General features: G+C 40.5%; 1 protein-coding gene across 1 annotated transcript in view; it reads left to right on the plus strand.

Moving 5' to 3' along the window:
• vav3 (vav guanine nucleotide exchange factor 3) overlaps window positions 1–16,938 on the plus strand; it is a gene marked incomplete at its 5' end in the record, with an annotated part of 85,033 nt that overhangs the window by 56,185 nt on the left and 11,910 nt on the right. Inside the window, 8 exons of the mRNA XM_080050611.1 lie at window positions 2,429–2,530; window positions 6,038–6,129; window positions 8,751–8,773; window positions 9,898–9,916; window positions 12,628–12,758; window positions 14,795–14,860; window positions 15,483–15,517; window positions 15,899–16,015. Coding sequence (XP_079906737.1) covers window positions 2,429–2,530; window positions 6,038–6,129; window positions 8,751–8,773; window positions 9,898–9,916; window positions 12,628–12,758; window positions 14,795–14,860; window positions 15,483–15,517; window positions 15,899–16,015 — 585 coding nt within the window. The remainder of the gene's footprint in view (window positions 1–2,428; window positions 2,531–6,037; window positions 6,130–8,750; window positions 8,774–9,897; window positions 9,917–12,627; window positions 12,759–14,794; window positions 14,861–15,482; window positions 15,518–15,898; window positions 16,016–16,938) is intronic.

Here is a 16,938-nt window from a genome sequence, read left to right on the forward strand (position 1 = left end):
GAGAGAAATGGGGAAGAAATGACAGCAACACAGCACCAAAGATTACCGAAACTGTTAATATAAATGTTTTTATTGGATGACAACTACAGCCTAAAAAACAGGGAAGCCTGGCTTCCCTTGGCCTCCGGGAGAAAACGCCACTGGTCAACATGGGCTTTGGAAAATTGATCAACATTTTTCACCATTTTCTGACATTTTACGGGCCAAAACACTAATTGATCAATAATCGATTAATCGAGAAAATAATCGACAGATTATTCGATTATCAAAATAATCATTAGTTGCGGCTCTATCTGCCAACCAATCGCATAAAGTTTGGTCGTGACGTATTTCATGCGCCGGCTTCTGACTATAACTGAAACTCAACGTCATTATCCTCAGCCGCTCCCTCTGTTCGCTGATTGGACAGCCAAAAATCTGTCTGAGAAAAAAATCTGAATATACCGTGGACCCAGACTGACTACTGAAGGGAAATGAAAATCGAGCGAAAGTAGGTAGGCAGGCGGTGCCAGGCTATATGCGAGTTTGTGTAGGCGAGAAATGCCCGGATGAGTACTTACTTCTGGGAAGATTTTGTATATGGATCGATAGGTTAATTTTTCCTACTCAACCGCCCCACAATGCATTGCTTCTTTTCAAACGATACGGAAGTATTTTTTTTAAAATTCTTTATTGCTTCTGTATACTTCAGTGTAAACGGTCCGACAAACCCCGCATACACTTGATCGTTAAGTAGACAGTTTTTAGTATATACATGTTGAGTATGTAGGAGGGAGGACGATCTAGGCCAAACTGTTTTCAAGTGCTTAAAATTCAAGCGGCCACCTAAGTGTGGACCCCTTCAAAGTTCCATAGGACAGCTTTCAAAGCCTTAGCTCACAGAGAAAGTAGAGGAACTGGAAGGAAACTGTCAAAGTCAAGGTGAAAGGAAAAGGAAAACTCAGGGGACTTTTATGAGGGTCTTGTTTTTTTTTTTTGCCATAGAAACAAATTCAGTATCTTCTTTTAATGTGATTATTTTTTGTGGTAGAAGAGGAACTTTCTTTGTCAGTGGTGGTGTGCAGTCTCCAGTGAACCGGAATCTTCAATCAGAAAGATTGAGGATATATTTGGTTGACCCCCAGGACGCTACTGAAGTTCTTCTGCGCCGTTGTTCCTATATTCCCCAGAATGCGCCGCTTGACACTTGAGTCTTTGAGTATGAAAAAGAAAGAGCACCTGTGTATATAAAAGCATTGAAGCGTATGCAGCAAAGTCATCATGGTGTCTAGCCATTGTAAGACTGAAAAAACAAAAGGAGGAGCTCTCAAATTTGAAAGAACAATAATTATGTGCTACCGGCAAATCCTGTCTTTTTATTCTCTCTCTCTCTCTCTCTCTCACACACACACACACACACACACACACACACACACACACACACACACACACACACACACACACACACACACACACACACACACACACACACACACACACACACACACACACACATCTATGTCCCAAGGGCCCAAGAACACCTCTAGCAAACCTTTTCTGTCTACTCGCAATTCTCTCCTTCCCCATTTGAAAGAACTGTATCAGTGAAATGTGACTGCTGCCATTTGAAAATACTTTGTCGGCTGCAATTATAAGTAAAAAAAGAAAATATACAGTAGGCCTACTGTGCAAAAGTTTTAGGCAGGTGTGAAACAAACTAAGAATGCTTTCAAAAATATAAATAATATACTATATATATATTTTTAATCAATCTTAAAAAAATGCTAAGTGAGGGAACACGTTAGTTATACTGGATAAGCAAGGTCTCTCCCAGACAAAGATTTCAAAGCAGACGCAGTGGTTGGCCATGGAAACTTAGCAGTGCCATCAGCTCAGAACTGGCAGAAATTTCACAGCAGTTAGTTAATATATGAAAATAAACTATTAAAATTTAACACAGTACTGTATTTTTGCTTTTGAAATTATTTTAATGAAACACAGAAGTTTTCTGAAAAGTCATCTGTACTTATAGCACAACCCACCGTACTTATCATAGTTTATTATATAGTTTGCCTGTCTGGTTTTGAGCGTTGCATTAGTTTGGATCGATGCGTTCAGGTACCCACAGTTCAACATTGTTAGTGTTAACCTGTATATGTTAAAGGCAGCTTTAAATGCCGATTATTAATATTCAACCTGATGTCTTGATATTGAGAACATCATGTAATTCGTACTTACACGATGTTCTGACATGAGCTCCGTGTTGCATTCAATGACACTCCAAGAGAAACAACTGGTTATATTAAGACACATTTAAAAAAACAAACAGTCTGGGCTATTTCAATGTCTGGTGCTTTTCCAAGTAATTCAATTTAAAGTGACATGTCAGGGATACTTTTTCATATCCTCTAAAGTTGAAGTATTGTGTTGTGTGTCATTCACCGCTCAGATCCAACATTCGTCCGGAGAACGCCACCAACAACTTCCATGAGTTTCACATGCACACCTTTGAAAGGATCACCTCCTGCAACTCTTGCCACATGCTGCTGAGGTAAGAGGCCAATTATTATTCACACACGCCACACACACACACACACACACACACACACACACACACACACACACACACACACACACAGTGGCAGAGCAGCACACACTCTCTTCAAGGCCTTATCCTCAGACATAAAGGCCGCGGACTAGACATGGACCCTTTCCCTTCAAACAACTGCCAGCGCTCCTTTTTGAAAGACCTCCTCTCTCCAGCGTACCCTAACAATCTATCCGTCACTTTTCCTTCTACTCTTCCGCTGCTCACACTTGCCTTGGTTACACAAAGTTCCTTTTGAATTTGCTGAATGGCATCGGTGCTCAGAGAACTGTGCCTCTTGGTCTTTCTCACAACGGGAAAACGACTGAGTGGTTTCACATAGCGGACGGCAGACAGAGAAAAAAAAATGTCTGTCACACTCGAGCACTTCTTCAAGGCGATGGATGGGGGGAGGAGGGGACAAGGTTACTGCACTGTGAATATACAGAGCAGGCCACAGAATTCGCCAAACATTTTCTGAGGGTGAGGCATGGATAGAAAAACAGGAATAATTCAAGGGAAGTCTCAAGAGGCATCTGAAGTGCAGTGCCGAATTATTGTCTTTATGCTGTTGCTATTGCCTGCTGTTGGCTGTTTCTCAAGTTTGTCTTTGAGTCCCGATTGGTTCCCTTGGATTATTTCAGTACAACTTTTGTCCCATGCGTCCCCTGTGTCTGATGAGTCACGTTTCGGTAACACTTTATAATAACTATCCGTTGTAACTTGTTAATAGATCATTAGTAAACTCTTAGTTAATGATTTGTTAAGTGTCTGTTAGCAGTTTGTTAAGGATTTATAACAATGCCTTACAGACAGTTAATAGACCATTAATAAACTTTTAGTTAATTGGTTATAAATGACTTGTTAAATGACAGTCAACCATTTGTTAAGGATTTATAACTGTGCTTTATAGCATCGCAAAGGGCCATTAGGACGGATAATCCATGACATTGCCGTGATGTATGGACATTAAATGTCCATCTGAAATTCTGTTTATCCAGTGTTTACCACAAAAAGTTCCCAAACCTCATGGGTTTGTATGTTGTTGTGTACTTTTGTATACTACTGTTATGCCATGTGATGGCTCAGTATGTGTGTTTCTATAGATTAAACACAATGTTCAACATTTCATCTGTGGTGTTTCTTTGGTAAAAAACAGTACACAGAACAGTCTATGGGTGGAACAAGGTTGAGGTACAAAACTTTGATATATCTTAAATATCATGTCAAATTTCTGTACCTTGAACTTGTTTCACCCATGTGCAGTTTTACAAAGTTTCACTGGTATTAGTAGAAGGTTAATAATCTATTAACAACTGATCTGTAAAGTGTGAGTTAATATATTAGTTAAAGGCCTACTTCACCGGTGGGAATATGAAGGTGTATTGAATTCTGAGATCCTATGTAGTATAAATGTGCAATTTTTTTTTAAATTGATTCATCCTAGCCTGAGAAAAGGCAGAAAGAGTGTTTTTTTAACCCTATATTTCTCTTTCTCGTGACATCACAGAAAGAGAAATATAGGGTTAAAAAAAAACTTACTTTGTAAATATTACTGTGATGTCTTTTACTGTGACATCACAGTAATATTTACAAAGTACGTTTTTTTTAACCAGTTTATATTACATACAGAGATATGATTTAGTCACGAGAAAGAGAAATATAGGGTTAAAAAACACTCTTTCTGCCTTTTCTCAGGCTAGGATGAACCAATTTCAATTTTTTTTGCACATTTATACTACATAGGATCTCAGAATTCAATACACCTTCATATTCCAACTGGTGAAGTAGGCCTTTAAGTATTAGTTAATAGTTTATATATGTTATTGGGATGTTATTCTAAAGTTGCAACTATTCCTCATTTACAAACAATTAATAAATGAGGAATAGTTGCAACTTTAACCAAAAAACGTACTTTGTAAATATTACTGTGATGTCTTTTACTGTGACATCACAGTAATATTTACAAAGTACGTTTTTTTTTAACCCTATATTTCTCTTTCTGTGATGTCACGAGAAAGAGAAATATAGGGTTAAAAAAACACTCTTTCTGCCTTTTCTCAGGCTAGGATGAACCAATTTAAAAATTATCTGCACATTTATACTACATAGGATCTCAGAATTCAATACACCTTCATATTCCAACTGGTGAAGTAGGCCTTTAAGTATTAGTTAATAGTTTATATATGTTATTGGGACGTTATTCTAAAGTTGCAACTATTCCTCATTTACAAACAATTAATAAATGAGGAATAGTTGCAACTTTAGAATAACGTCCCGATAACACATATAAACTATTAACTGATACTTAAGTCATTAGTAAGTAATTCACTACTAGCTTGAAAATTATCTATCGGCTATCTATAAAGCACAGTTATAAATCCTTAACAAACGGTTAACTGTCATTTAACAAGTCATTTATAACCAATTAACTAAAAGTTTATTAATGGTCTATTAACTGTCTGTAAGGCATTGTTATAAATCCTTAACAAACTGCTAACAAACACTTAACAAATCATTAATAAATCATTAATTAAGAGTTTACTAATGATCTATTAACGAGTTACAACGGATAGTTATTATAAAGTGTTACCCAAGTTTCATTCTTTGATTTTAAGATGTCAATGACATTTTTATATTTATATATATAAAAAAACTACAGCAAAAATGAATTTGCACATGCCTTTAACTCGTAAGAGCACAGACCTTGTTGAGGTATTGTCTCATTAATTAAAAAACGATGATAAGAATATTCAGTAGTGGATGTAAACAAAATCTTAGACAAATATGACCATTATTTTCTTTAATTTGATTTCATAAGAATTGCAAAGGTTTCATCAGAGTGGTGTCCAAATGTTTTTAAAATTCACAAACTCCCAGTTGTTTTAACCTGGGCAAAAAATAAATAAAAATAACCGCCCACTTGCTTGTTAGCTCCATGCTAGTTTTCTCAGAGATGTTAAACAGACAATTAGCTGGAGAGCAGAGCAAAGCAGCCTTTACTTTCACGACATTTTATTTAGGACCTCCGAGATGATTATGTAGATGAAAACAGAACCACACTCTGCAGCTTCTATTGTTGCGTATGTGAACATCATTTACACCGTCTCATGTTTTCAGTATTTCTTAAATATGAGCTGATCCTAACATGCTCGAAACAAGCTGATGTTTAGCAGATATGATTTGTTAGCATGCTGGCATGCTTACATTTGGCACAAAACACAAAGTGGGGCAGATAGAAATAGTGTTAGTTTTGCATATAGTTGGTGTAAAAAACATTTGAAAAAAAAAATCTAAGTTTTGACAATTCACATAGGTAAGATTGTCCAAATTGCATGGTAATCTGTCCAATAGTTGTAAAGGCATTTCACTAAAAACCACACAATGTCAAGGTGGCACAAGAGGAAGTCATTAGGGTAGAGACCATCAAGTGATTCATGTGGTGACTGTTTCCTCTTGGTCTGTCTGCAGAGGCATCTTCTACCAGGGCTACCTGTGCTCAAAGTGCGGTCTAGGTGCCCACAAAGAATGCCTGAGCCGCTTTGGTTGCTGTGGAAAAACAGGTAATGCACCACTACACGACACACACACACACACACACACACACACACACACACACACACACACACACACCACAACCAAAGTTTTTACTTTGTTGCATAATCTCATGTCACATGTAGTCTGCAACAATTCTGCACTTAACAGGCTGTTACTGAACAAAATGTTTCCCAGGGACACATTAAATCGAATTGTACGAACACAACTGCACTTTTATTGCATAAGAACATAATGACAGACTACACACAATGGCACATAAAACCTTGAGTGTCTCAGACGACTAATTATGGGGATGAGGGCGATATGTTGCACAGTTATTTAAAAGGACTGAAATAACGTGCTGAAAAATACTGCACCGAGTACAATTTAGGGAATTGCTCTAAACAAATAAGAACTTAACATGTGCTCTTACTGCCAATAAGGTCATCCAAGTATCGGATCAGTATTGCAGATATATTCATCCTAAAGTTTCCTCCAGCTTCCCTGGGTGGTTCCTGACACTTCAGAGCACCTTAAAGGCAATGTCACTGTGCCTCTTTGTACCCATCTCCCCAAAGCTTAATAGTAGTTTTACTGAGGAGTTATGAAACTCTTGACTTTTTTTTATTATGCTCCTGTCGTGTGTCTGTCACTCGGCTCCCTGTGCAGGGGCGCTGACAGCTCCTTCCAAAAGAAATGGAGGGAAAACTTTAGACATGCGGAGTGAAAAGAGGGCCTTCAGAAACCAGCTGAGCATGTCCTCTGCATGTGTGTGTGTGCGCGTGCGTGCGTGCGTGTGCATGTGTGTGTGTGTGTGTGACAGAGAGAGAGGCAGCCCGAAGAGGTGAAAAAACTAAATTCAGACTTTTTGTTTTGTAGAGGTTCTTTTTAGGTCTTGAAAGTGCATGCTTGCGTTCACCTAGCACTGAAACGCTGCACAGTGTTTTTGAAACCAAGCAAGCGTGCAAGTTTTATGGTTACACAATCGGCACACACTGTCCCCATAAAATTGCGTGTCGCTATTGTGTGTGTGTGTGTGTGTGTGTTAGAGTGTGTGTGTATATGTTCCCCGTGGCACGCTGCCAGCTCCTGTTGGACTTGGCATCTGTCATGGTGCTATCAGGTCGCAGAGGCAATAAGGCCACAGCCAGGCCCACCTGGGCACACTGTGTACCTGAGTAGATTTGGGCGACACCAGCGGCGGGAGAGCTGGTGGAGACTGGGGTGTCGCTTTGAATTCCAAGCCTCATTACTCCACACAGTGCACTCACTCTGCCGCTACAGGAAAGTGTGCCGGGGTGAGGATCAATACTTTGGGAACATTACAAAAAATAAAAGTATTTTTAAGAAGTTTGAAACTTCAGAAATTCCTAAAAGTAAAACACGCTTTTTTGATGGTTTACGTTAGCGTACGCTAGCGGGATAAGAAAAAAACAGCTTTTGAAATTGTAATCACTTTACACAAATTTAAAAAATCCCTATTATAATCGGCATCTGCACCTTATACAAGTTGCTTACTCTCTTCAATCAACTCAGTATCTACCAGGGGGAGGGTCTTAGTACTTCACATTGCTGCGACCCCTCCCGTGAAGACATAAGAGTAAGCAACTTATATCATTGAGAACAAGTTATTATTTACACGGCAGCCTGACGAGCGACAAAAGCAACTTAGGGGAAGGGAAGGAGGGCTAAGAGATAACAATAGAGGGTACAGGTGTATGGGTGAATAATTATTATTATGTTGGTGGGTCTAACAGACCTGAACTGAACTTTATTCCCCCTGATGCTTAGAAAGCCAAGCAGTACTTGCATGAACAGATTTAGTCAATACACCAGCGTGGCTGCACAAACACACAGTCACACTATAGGGTTAAGCAGCACTCGTGTGTATGTGTGTCAGAGATAAGCCATTGTTTACCTGCGTTTGTCTCTGTTATCAGCTCCCTCACCAGATGTTTGCGCAACGGGTCAAAGTTCACCTGAGGAACAACAGGCCTGCTGAGAGAAGTGTGTGTGTGTGTGTGTGTGTCTGTGTGTGTGTGTCTGTGTGTGTGTGTCTGTGTGTGTGTGTGTGTGTGTGTGTGTGTGTGTGTGTGTGTGTGTGTGTGCGTGTGTGTGCGTGTGCGTGTGTGTGCACACATACAGGTAGTGTAGGTACAGTGCATAGTTGCGTGGCGTTCTACCAGCTAGCGTGTGCGTGAGTGTGAGTGTGTAAGTACAATATGTGCATGTTTATGTAAGTACCAGAGTATGAGTTTGTGTGTGTGTGTGTGTGTTTGCAAAGGTGTGTGTTTGTGTGTGTCTAGGGGGTGTAACCCATCCCTCAGGGAGCCAATGAAAGAAACTGGTGGAGCAAAAACCTCAGGTCTGCCCCTCAACACACACACACACACACACACACACACACACACACACACATACACACGCCTTCACACACGCTTCCTCTCCACCCCCTGCCTCGTTACCTCTTCTATCCAGGCTGACAGGTAGTGGCAGTGCAGCAAAACAAAGCGAACCCCGGTCAGACACGAGCGTCCGCCTTCTCCACTAATGAGGGAGTGTTGCCTTGTACCGACGAGTATGTGCAAGTGTTTGTGTGCACCCGCTAACCCGTCATTCACTATGCCTGTTCTCAAACTTCTTTCAGATCCCGGCTCCGTCAGAACTCAGGTGAGCTGCTGCTGTGTGTGTGTGTGTGTGTGTGTGTGTGTTGATGTGTGTGTGTGTGTGTGTGTTGATGTGTGGGTATTGTGTGTCTTGTGTCTGCTGCTCGCCTCCTCTCCAAAGCTTTGCAGCACTTTGAAGACTGCTCTCTCCTGCAGCTATTTGCCAAGGAGACTCCAATTGACTTAACTCAGGGTAAATCTGCACAAACATCCTGGTTTTTCTGGCATTGGTTAGGGTGCAGAGTTTGGTCTCTGCTGTTTCTCAAACTCTGCCGCTTGCGTTGCTGCTTTAACGCTCACCAGTTTTCCCAAGCAGGAAATTAGACTGGGCTTACAACAAGTTAGTTAAGTAGTATGCCAATAGCTGTTAGTAACACTGCACTGGAAGGGTCTTGTGCAAAAACGATGCCATGGAATTGAATATAAAGTAACAGATATAGTAACAAATGAGAAGTGCTCTTTGTTTACAAAGAAAAGCAAAATTCTATATTTTTAGAACAGAAGAAAGTTGTGCAATGCGCACAGAACTGTGCATGTATACAGTGTGTTCTAATGTTGATATCGGAAATATGTAGAGCAGTAGGAGTAGGCCTATACTGTGTTTTGGTTGGAGATACTGTAGAATGTCCTGAGGGCTGCCATCATAAACAAAAGTCATTTTGCATCGTCAACAAATAAAATGTCATAATCTGCAGACAAAAAAATATCTGCCATCAAAATCAAATTGACATTGAGACATTTCTGCTGCAATAGGACTCACAGTAGTTTGCCCGTGGCATCGGTGCACGCGATCTGGGGTGTGATATATGTAGCAGTAGTTCATACCAGGCCTGCTGCATGTGGTCTGTGGAAGGCAGATAGCCGGCTGGGTTCATAATAATAATTTGGTGTGGGTAGAGAGGTGTGTTTATTTGTAGTATTAGGCTGTGTGTGTGTCAGACTGTATTCACCTGACTCCTAAAGAGTGCAGCTAGTAACTGATTCAGTAGATTGCCAGGCAGTAGAAGGGGATGTAGGTTACACTATATTATGTATAAGTAAAACATCCCTGTCTTAATGTTCATGTGTTTGTGTGTGTGTGTGCTCCATTTTCAGTGTCTAACTTTCTCGTTGTGTTGTTTTTTTCAGGGCAAAGATCGAGATCCAGGTAAGATATTCAGAGCACAACACCAGACATCACCCCCTATCTCCCTGCATATCTCTTCCTTCACTGCAGTCAGTTTGTTTTCCCTCACTGGCAATGTTTATGTGCATAGAGTCTGCTGCATGTAATCCTGGCAACTGGCGATGTGCACACATATTGTATATCTGTTTTAAAAACAAAATGACATACTTTTCATGTTTCTCAGTTATTATTTACTCAGGATCATTTTCACTTAACACAACTATCCAATTAGCTGTATGCTATAATCATCCAAATATTTGTCAGAGTAAGGTTCAAAATGCCCCTTAATGCGGGTTCACTAAAGCTGAGACTATTATTCTTCTGCTGATTAATGTACCGACCTATTAATGTACACGTTGTTATAGCGCTTCTACCTGGCACAGCAGGATTACTGTCAAATCCTTCTCTCGTCTGTCATTTCCACTTTCGGGGACCACACACATGTACTTCACACAAGACCAGTGACAATGCCTTACCGTCCTCTATCAGGTTGTTTGCCATGATTGTCAATAGTTCTGCATCAATAGCAACATTATTTTAGTACCTGTTGTCAGAAGGAGGTGAACCTGCTGGCCATTGCTACAGCTGAGGCTCAGTCTATGACTTTGAAAGGCTCAGGTACACAGTTTAGGTTGAATAAAAAACAAAAACCTGAGTGCTTGAAATGACACGTTACAGTGTGTGCATAGTAAATGCAGCCATTATATTTCCGCCTGCCTCTCTCTCTCTCTCTGTGGCTTTCCGTCTCACTCCTTCAAAAGAATATGAAAACCGAACGGCATCCATTTGAATGGTGTGTTTGTGAGCGCTTACTCTACACAGAGGGCCTTTAATCTCTCGTAAACCTGGCTCAGACACTCCTTTTTTTCCACCCCTCCATCCATTATGCAGCGGAAAATCATTTCTGACTGAAGACGCGTTAAAATCAATAGGCATTTGATTGGCCCAGCCCTTTGGCATTTCATAATACTTTGACGCGGCTCGCTTAGTCTGTTTTCAAAAGGTGCACTAACACTTGCCTTGTCCTTGTGCGGATAAGAATATAATTCATGCCCCCAAGACTCAATTTTCCACGGCCCTGTGTCTTTGCAAGACCTATTCAGGCGAGCTGGCGCATGTCAGGCTGCCAGCCGCCGCGCCGATAGCAGATATATACTGTAGATGTATTGGCCATCCGTGCAATATTGTTGACGTCTCTGTTGTTTGTACAAAGCGTTATCCCTTTCTTTGGGCTCCGACTTGAAATCCTTTTTTCTCATATTGTACTCCTTCGCGTCGCTATCACCGCACGTTGCAGAGAAATATATATGAAGATTTGATTGTGTCGGGCATCTGAGATATGAGCTCTGGGTTCGTTTGGCATGGGCGGCTGCTTCATAACAAGAGATCTTAGAGTAGAATGTGAGTGATATCTTGGTCAATAATGCGATTCACATTTGGCCATTGTGCAAATATCAGATAGCGCTGACTAAGGTCCTTTTCGAACAAACAAATTCAGCTTGATTGTAATGTACTTATTTTAGTGCCAGGGCAGACCCTCACCAATTTGCAATACATCACATCGGAGTGGCACACTTCAATTAGCACTGCTTACTGTAGCAGCAGGTACGGAAAAGGTATGCGTGCCATTTGCCTGACTGCAGCAAAGAAAGAGGAGGAAATGTGTTGTTGACAAGCAGACTCACTGCTCAGAGTCTCAGAAGACATTTCACCATGACCAGACGTAGTATTGACCGGACATAGAACAGAATGCTTTTCCTGTCATTCTTAATCATTCATGTGATTAACATTAAATTGGTCAAATCTTCCTAATGGAAAGAAATGACTGTTAGAATAAATTCCCCCCAGGTGGCCAGACTACATTGTGCAGCAGTATACAGCGTCCACACTAAAACTCACCCCTGCTTATCTTATATCTACGAGCCTGATAACCAGCCGTGCACCAGAGAGCACTGTTGCTTATCTGTAGTATGATAATGAGTAATGGGTCCAACATATAGCAAGGGCAGCACTCTGGTAACAAGGAACTTGTTTGTTTGTGTGTGTGTGTGTGTTTGTGTGTGTGTACACTCCCTCTCCTTACCTATAATGGCCTATAACGCACCTTATGATTGGCAAACATGCCCTTTTAGACCTGAGGTCATACAGTATCAGGAATCAAGCCGAAGAAATGTAATGAGATAGTTTAAGACTCCTTTAATATTTGTCATTGTCTACTCCTTCAACTCCTACTACTACTTTTAAGAGAAGAATTTGCACAACACATAGACACAGCAATATTCACAGCATTTTCATTGAATTCAATTTAAGAGGGCCTTACTGGCATGGAAAACTATAGGAAACATTTCCAAAAGAACTGAACAATTAAAACAAGATAAATGAATGTAATAAAACAAACAGACTCAGGAGAATTTAACACAGTCGCTATTATAAATAAGGACATATTTTTAAACTTGCAACTATAAACATAGCTTTAAAAAAAAAAAAAAAAAACACAGCATGACTTTTTGTGTGTGTGTGTGTGTGTGTGTGTGTGTGTGTGTGCGCAATACATATAGTATAGTATTTTCCATTACAAATTGTAAAAATGGTTCTAGTACTGGAGTGCTCTATAGTGGATGTTATCGCTGGTACACTTGTGTATATACATTATGAAAGCCAGTATGCAGGAACTGACTGTGTCCCTCTTGCAGGTCTGCCCAAGATGCAGGTAATAAGGAACTACTTTGGCGCGCCGAGCCCTTCCTCTGGTCCCCCGCTCAGCATCCAGATGGGTGACATCATCGAATTAATCTGCGCCGACCTTCACAGCCATTGGTGGCAGGTAAGAGGTCACACCGTGTCCAAAGCACATATTTCACAACACTAAACACTTGTATTTAAATCTCTCATTTCCTCCACTGTCACTCCATCTAACCCTCATCCCTGCCGTAGACCTACACTGATGTATCGTTTGGTCAGCTCTGCCATTTTATTATAAGTCAGAATTGGTACTGTAATCCACTTTTTATAATGGAGATTTCAAACTATTTTCCTGTGCATTAAGTTTCCCATCGCCAAGTTCTTCCTAACAGGCTCCCTGCGAAAATAACATTCTTCACTGGGCGAGCAAAATTGAAGCAGGAGAAGTGACTCACTGTTGTGTATTCATCGCGTTTGTGTTGGTGTTCATTACAGTACATCAGAATAATAATAAGGACATTTTACCTGAGGCCGTAAATTGCACGTCCGTACTATTGTATTACAATCAGACATGTAACGAGGGAACAGACAAATCTCACAATGCTTCATACACGCACACGACAGATGAAATAGATAAAGAATTTAATTAGCCCTGTGTAAATGCTTAGCTGGAGGCAGCCTGGCACGGCAACACAGTCAGCAAACATTCAATATCCATCACCTTCGTAGCCAGCAGACCATAATCATTTCTGTTCTGGGGGTTGCTGCGTGACAAATAGGATCGATCACTGTAATTTCATTTCATTCAACAGCAAAGCCTCTGTTTACTCTGTCAATGTTAGCGGGCTGTAATCATTATCACACCCTTAGCAAGGATGCAGCACAACACAAGGTTTTCCAACAAAAGGCTGATGAAATGTCCTGAGACGAGGTGATGGCCATTGGCCACAAAAACAATCAAAATAGTGTGCTATCTGTGCCTCTGTGTCTCAAATCACCCAACACCGCTCATTCACTATTAACTATTTAGTATGTAATCAACCACTAGAATCTAAATATCAAAATCATACTTTCAAATCAAATCAACAGTCATCAGGCAACGTATGTAAAGATTGGTTGTGCAGTTATAGATGTGTACACTATGCAGTCAATATAAACCAAATAAAATAAACTGTGAATCATGTGAACAGGTCAGATTGTGAGTCTTAACCCTATTGATGTGGGTCCTGTTGGGTCTGGTTGTGTTGAACTAGTAGTGGCCCTGTTATCTGGACACCCTTGGCCAAATGCCTCTGTTGTTGCTTGCGGGGACCATTAAGAGAACTGGATATTGCACTCAAAATACTTGAATCCAAAAACACTGTAGACTTTACATTGGGATTATTCCATTGTAAATAATCACAGCTTTTCTAAACTCTGGAAAAATGTTTTGACTATAATTTGAGAAATCATATTAAAACACTTTTAAAAATATTTATATTATTTTGATAGCAATACATAATGATATTTCATGGTTATTGAGGAATGGTCACCTAACATGAGAATGTGTTTTGAAATTTGAAACACATCTTGATTGGTGTTCATTTTAAAGTAAACATTCTATTACACAGTTCAACTAAAGAACATAGAGGAAAATCGATATAAAATATCTATATTCATATACTTTTAGAAAACGTACAAATTTTGTGGCCTCTGTCAGTCTTGGTGAATACTTGTGATCACAATACATCTCATGGGTCTCACATAGGGTTTGTATTTTTTCAACATTGCACCCTGTTTTGTCCCACTTCTCAAGAATCACTGATATACAGTATATATCTCATATATAATAAAATATTTTGTCGGTGCAAAAAAGAAAACAGCTTCATCAACCCACAGCGCCTGAGTGACACAGAAAGAGATAACAATACGTTGGCCTCCAGGAAACCCCTATTTATATGGACTGAGTCTCCCATTGTTGATAAATCACGGCCCTGAGCTGGAGGAGTCATCACCATGGGGAGGAATAAGGAACTTGTCCGCCATTCCCTCTTCCTGCCAGCCATTATTTCAACAATAGTTAACAAGGGGCTGTACATTTCACACTCGCTCTGTGTTGCAAGCTAATTGTTCCTGAATTATGGAGACAGAGTCAGCCCAGATGTATACATAACGCAATTATCTCTCTGTTGGTTTCAGGGCAGAATCCTGTCCACAAAAGAGGTTGGCTTCTTTCCAAGCGACTCCGTCAAGCCTTGTCCATGTGTAAGCAGCATTTCCTTTTTTTTTTCTAGACCCCTTTGCTTTCTTGTTGTAACAGCTTTTACATTTGGCTACATGTATTTACCAGCACTTCAGTGATGTGAGGGTGGTAGGGGAGGTAGACGACCAATGGGTTTTTGTGTTTCGAGCACCAGGAAATAAAGGTGATATACTGAGAACTCAACGATATCTTATGAGGAACAAGTAATACGTCATATTGTGCTGAACTGAACTGGAAAAGCTGAGAGGGAAGGAGAAAAACACTTGTTTTTTTTTCCTGTTTTTATAAATCTCCCCGCCGCCGCCGCCACTGAATTGTCATGTTCCATTTGGCTTGGGGGAATACGAGCTGTCCCGTAGATTACCGAGCGTTATCACAAGGTCTACGCTGTCATAAAGATAAGGGGAGCATTAAACACTTTTATTAGGGGGTTGTATAGTGTAAAAAGCCAGCTGTTTTATTACAGAAGAGCAACAAAGAAAACACACACTGTAGCTTGAAAACAGTAGGCTGGAAGATTTTACTATGGCAGTTGTGTTGAGGTGGTATAATAAGTGATTGATTTTCCTGAAATTTAACAACAAAACACATGTCCACGTTTTGCTCTTTTTTTTTTTGCTCTAGGTCCCGAAGCCCGTCGATTACTCCACGCAACCTTGGTATGTTGTTCACTCAGCAGCTGATCTCTGTCGGAATGTGTTTACGCAAACAAACTCAAACTCTTTACTCAGTTTTATTGGGTAGGAAAAAACACAGCGAATAAAGATGTGAATTATTCCAGCACATCCTGAAAATCACATCACAGATAAGAGATGCATGACTAAATATTATTATTATTTTGCATTTCACACACATAGGAGACTACAGCATATCAAAGCAATAACCCTGATGTGTAAGCTAATTTAAATAGAGATCAGACAGATTGTAAAGGACGATGCAGTAACTAATATACTATTGTGCAGACAGTCAATACACTTTAGAACCATTCTATTGTGAAGTGTTGGTGTTCATGTCTTATTTATGGTGCTGTTGTGGTGTAGGTTTGCAGGGCCCATGGAGAGGCTGCAGGCCGAAGCAGAACTCATCAACAGGGTTAACAGCACATACCTGGTCCGCCATCGCAGCAGAGAGTTCACAGAGTACGCCGTCAGTATAAAGTGAGTCTGACCCTCTCTGTCCAGTCACCACCACAAGATCCTAGCGCAGATTTGATCGATTTAAACAAACTATTGCCATTATTGAAACCCCCTCCTACTATACATAATGAAACACACTCTGTGCTCATGACATGTCAGTTATCTGTCTGCGGTTTGCACTGCACGGTCTGCTGGATGCATCAGATGCTTTTAGCCCAACCACAGTATTGACCAGATGTAACATATACTACACAATTTGACAGAAACATTTGTAGTTCCTTTGCAGGATGATGTGCTGAGACTGGTTAACCACAGGGATGTGGTGTGTGTGTGTGTGTGTGTGTGTGTGTGTGTGTGTGTGTGTGTGTGTGTGTGTGTGTGTGTGTGTGTGTGTGTGTGTGTGTGTGTGTGTGTGTGTGTGTGTGTGTGTGTGTGTGTGTGTGTGTGTGTGTGTGTGTGTGTGTGTGTGTGTGTGTGTGTCTTAAGTAAAGGCCCATTTATGGTTTGACCTCCAAACCAACACATCCAATCTAATTGGTGTATAATTAGAATCAAACAGCCATTTTTAATCTTGGTAATTAGGAATTAACAAAGCACATTTCAGAACCTATGGGTGCCAGTGACCCTACTCAGTGGGCGTAAGTTATCTCTATGTATGAGATCTATGTCGTCAGTGTAGAAGCAGGCGTCTCTTTGCTGGAACACTTTCCTCCACTAGAAGCCAAAACGCCTCTCTGTGAGCGCCGCAAACATTCGTTTGAACGTAATTTAACTTTTTTTTTTCGGTCTTTCCGTGCTCAAGTCTTAATTGCTTGTGGGCTGCAAGACTGTTCAAGGTTATTTAAACCTCCCCATGAAAGAGAGGAGCCCGGTAGAAAGAGAAGCCTACGTTGTGGGAACGACATCTAAAGAGTATTTCTCACAAAATGCAAATGCCCACCTTC

The sequence above is a fragment of the Ammodytes marinus genome, assembly GCF_949987685.1.
Source record: "Ammodytes marinus genome assembly, chromosome: 21".
Classification (NCBI taxonomy): domain Eukaryota; kingdom Metazoa; phylum Chordata; class Actinopteri; order Uranoscopiformes; family Ammodytidae; genus Ammodytes; species Ammodytes marinus.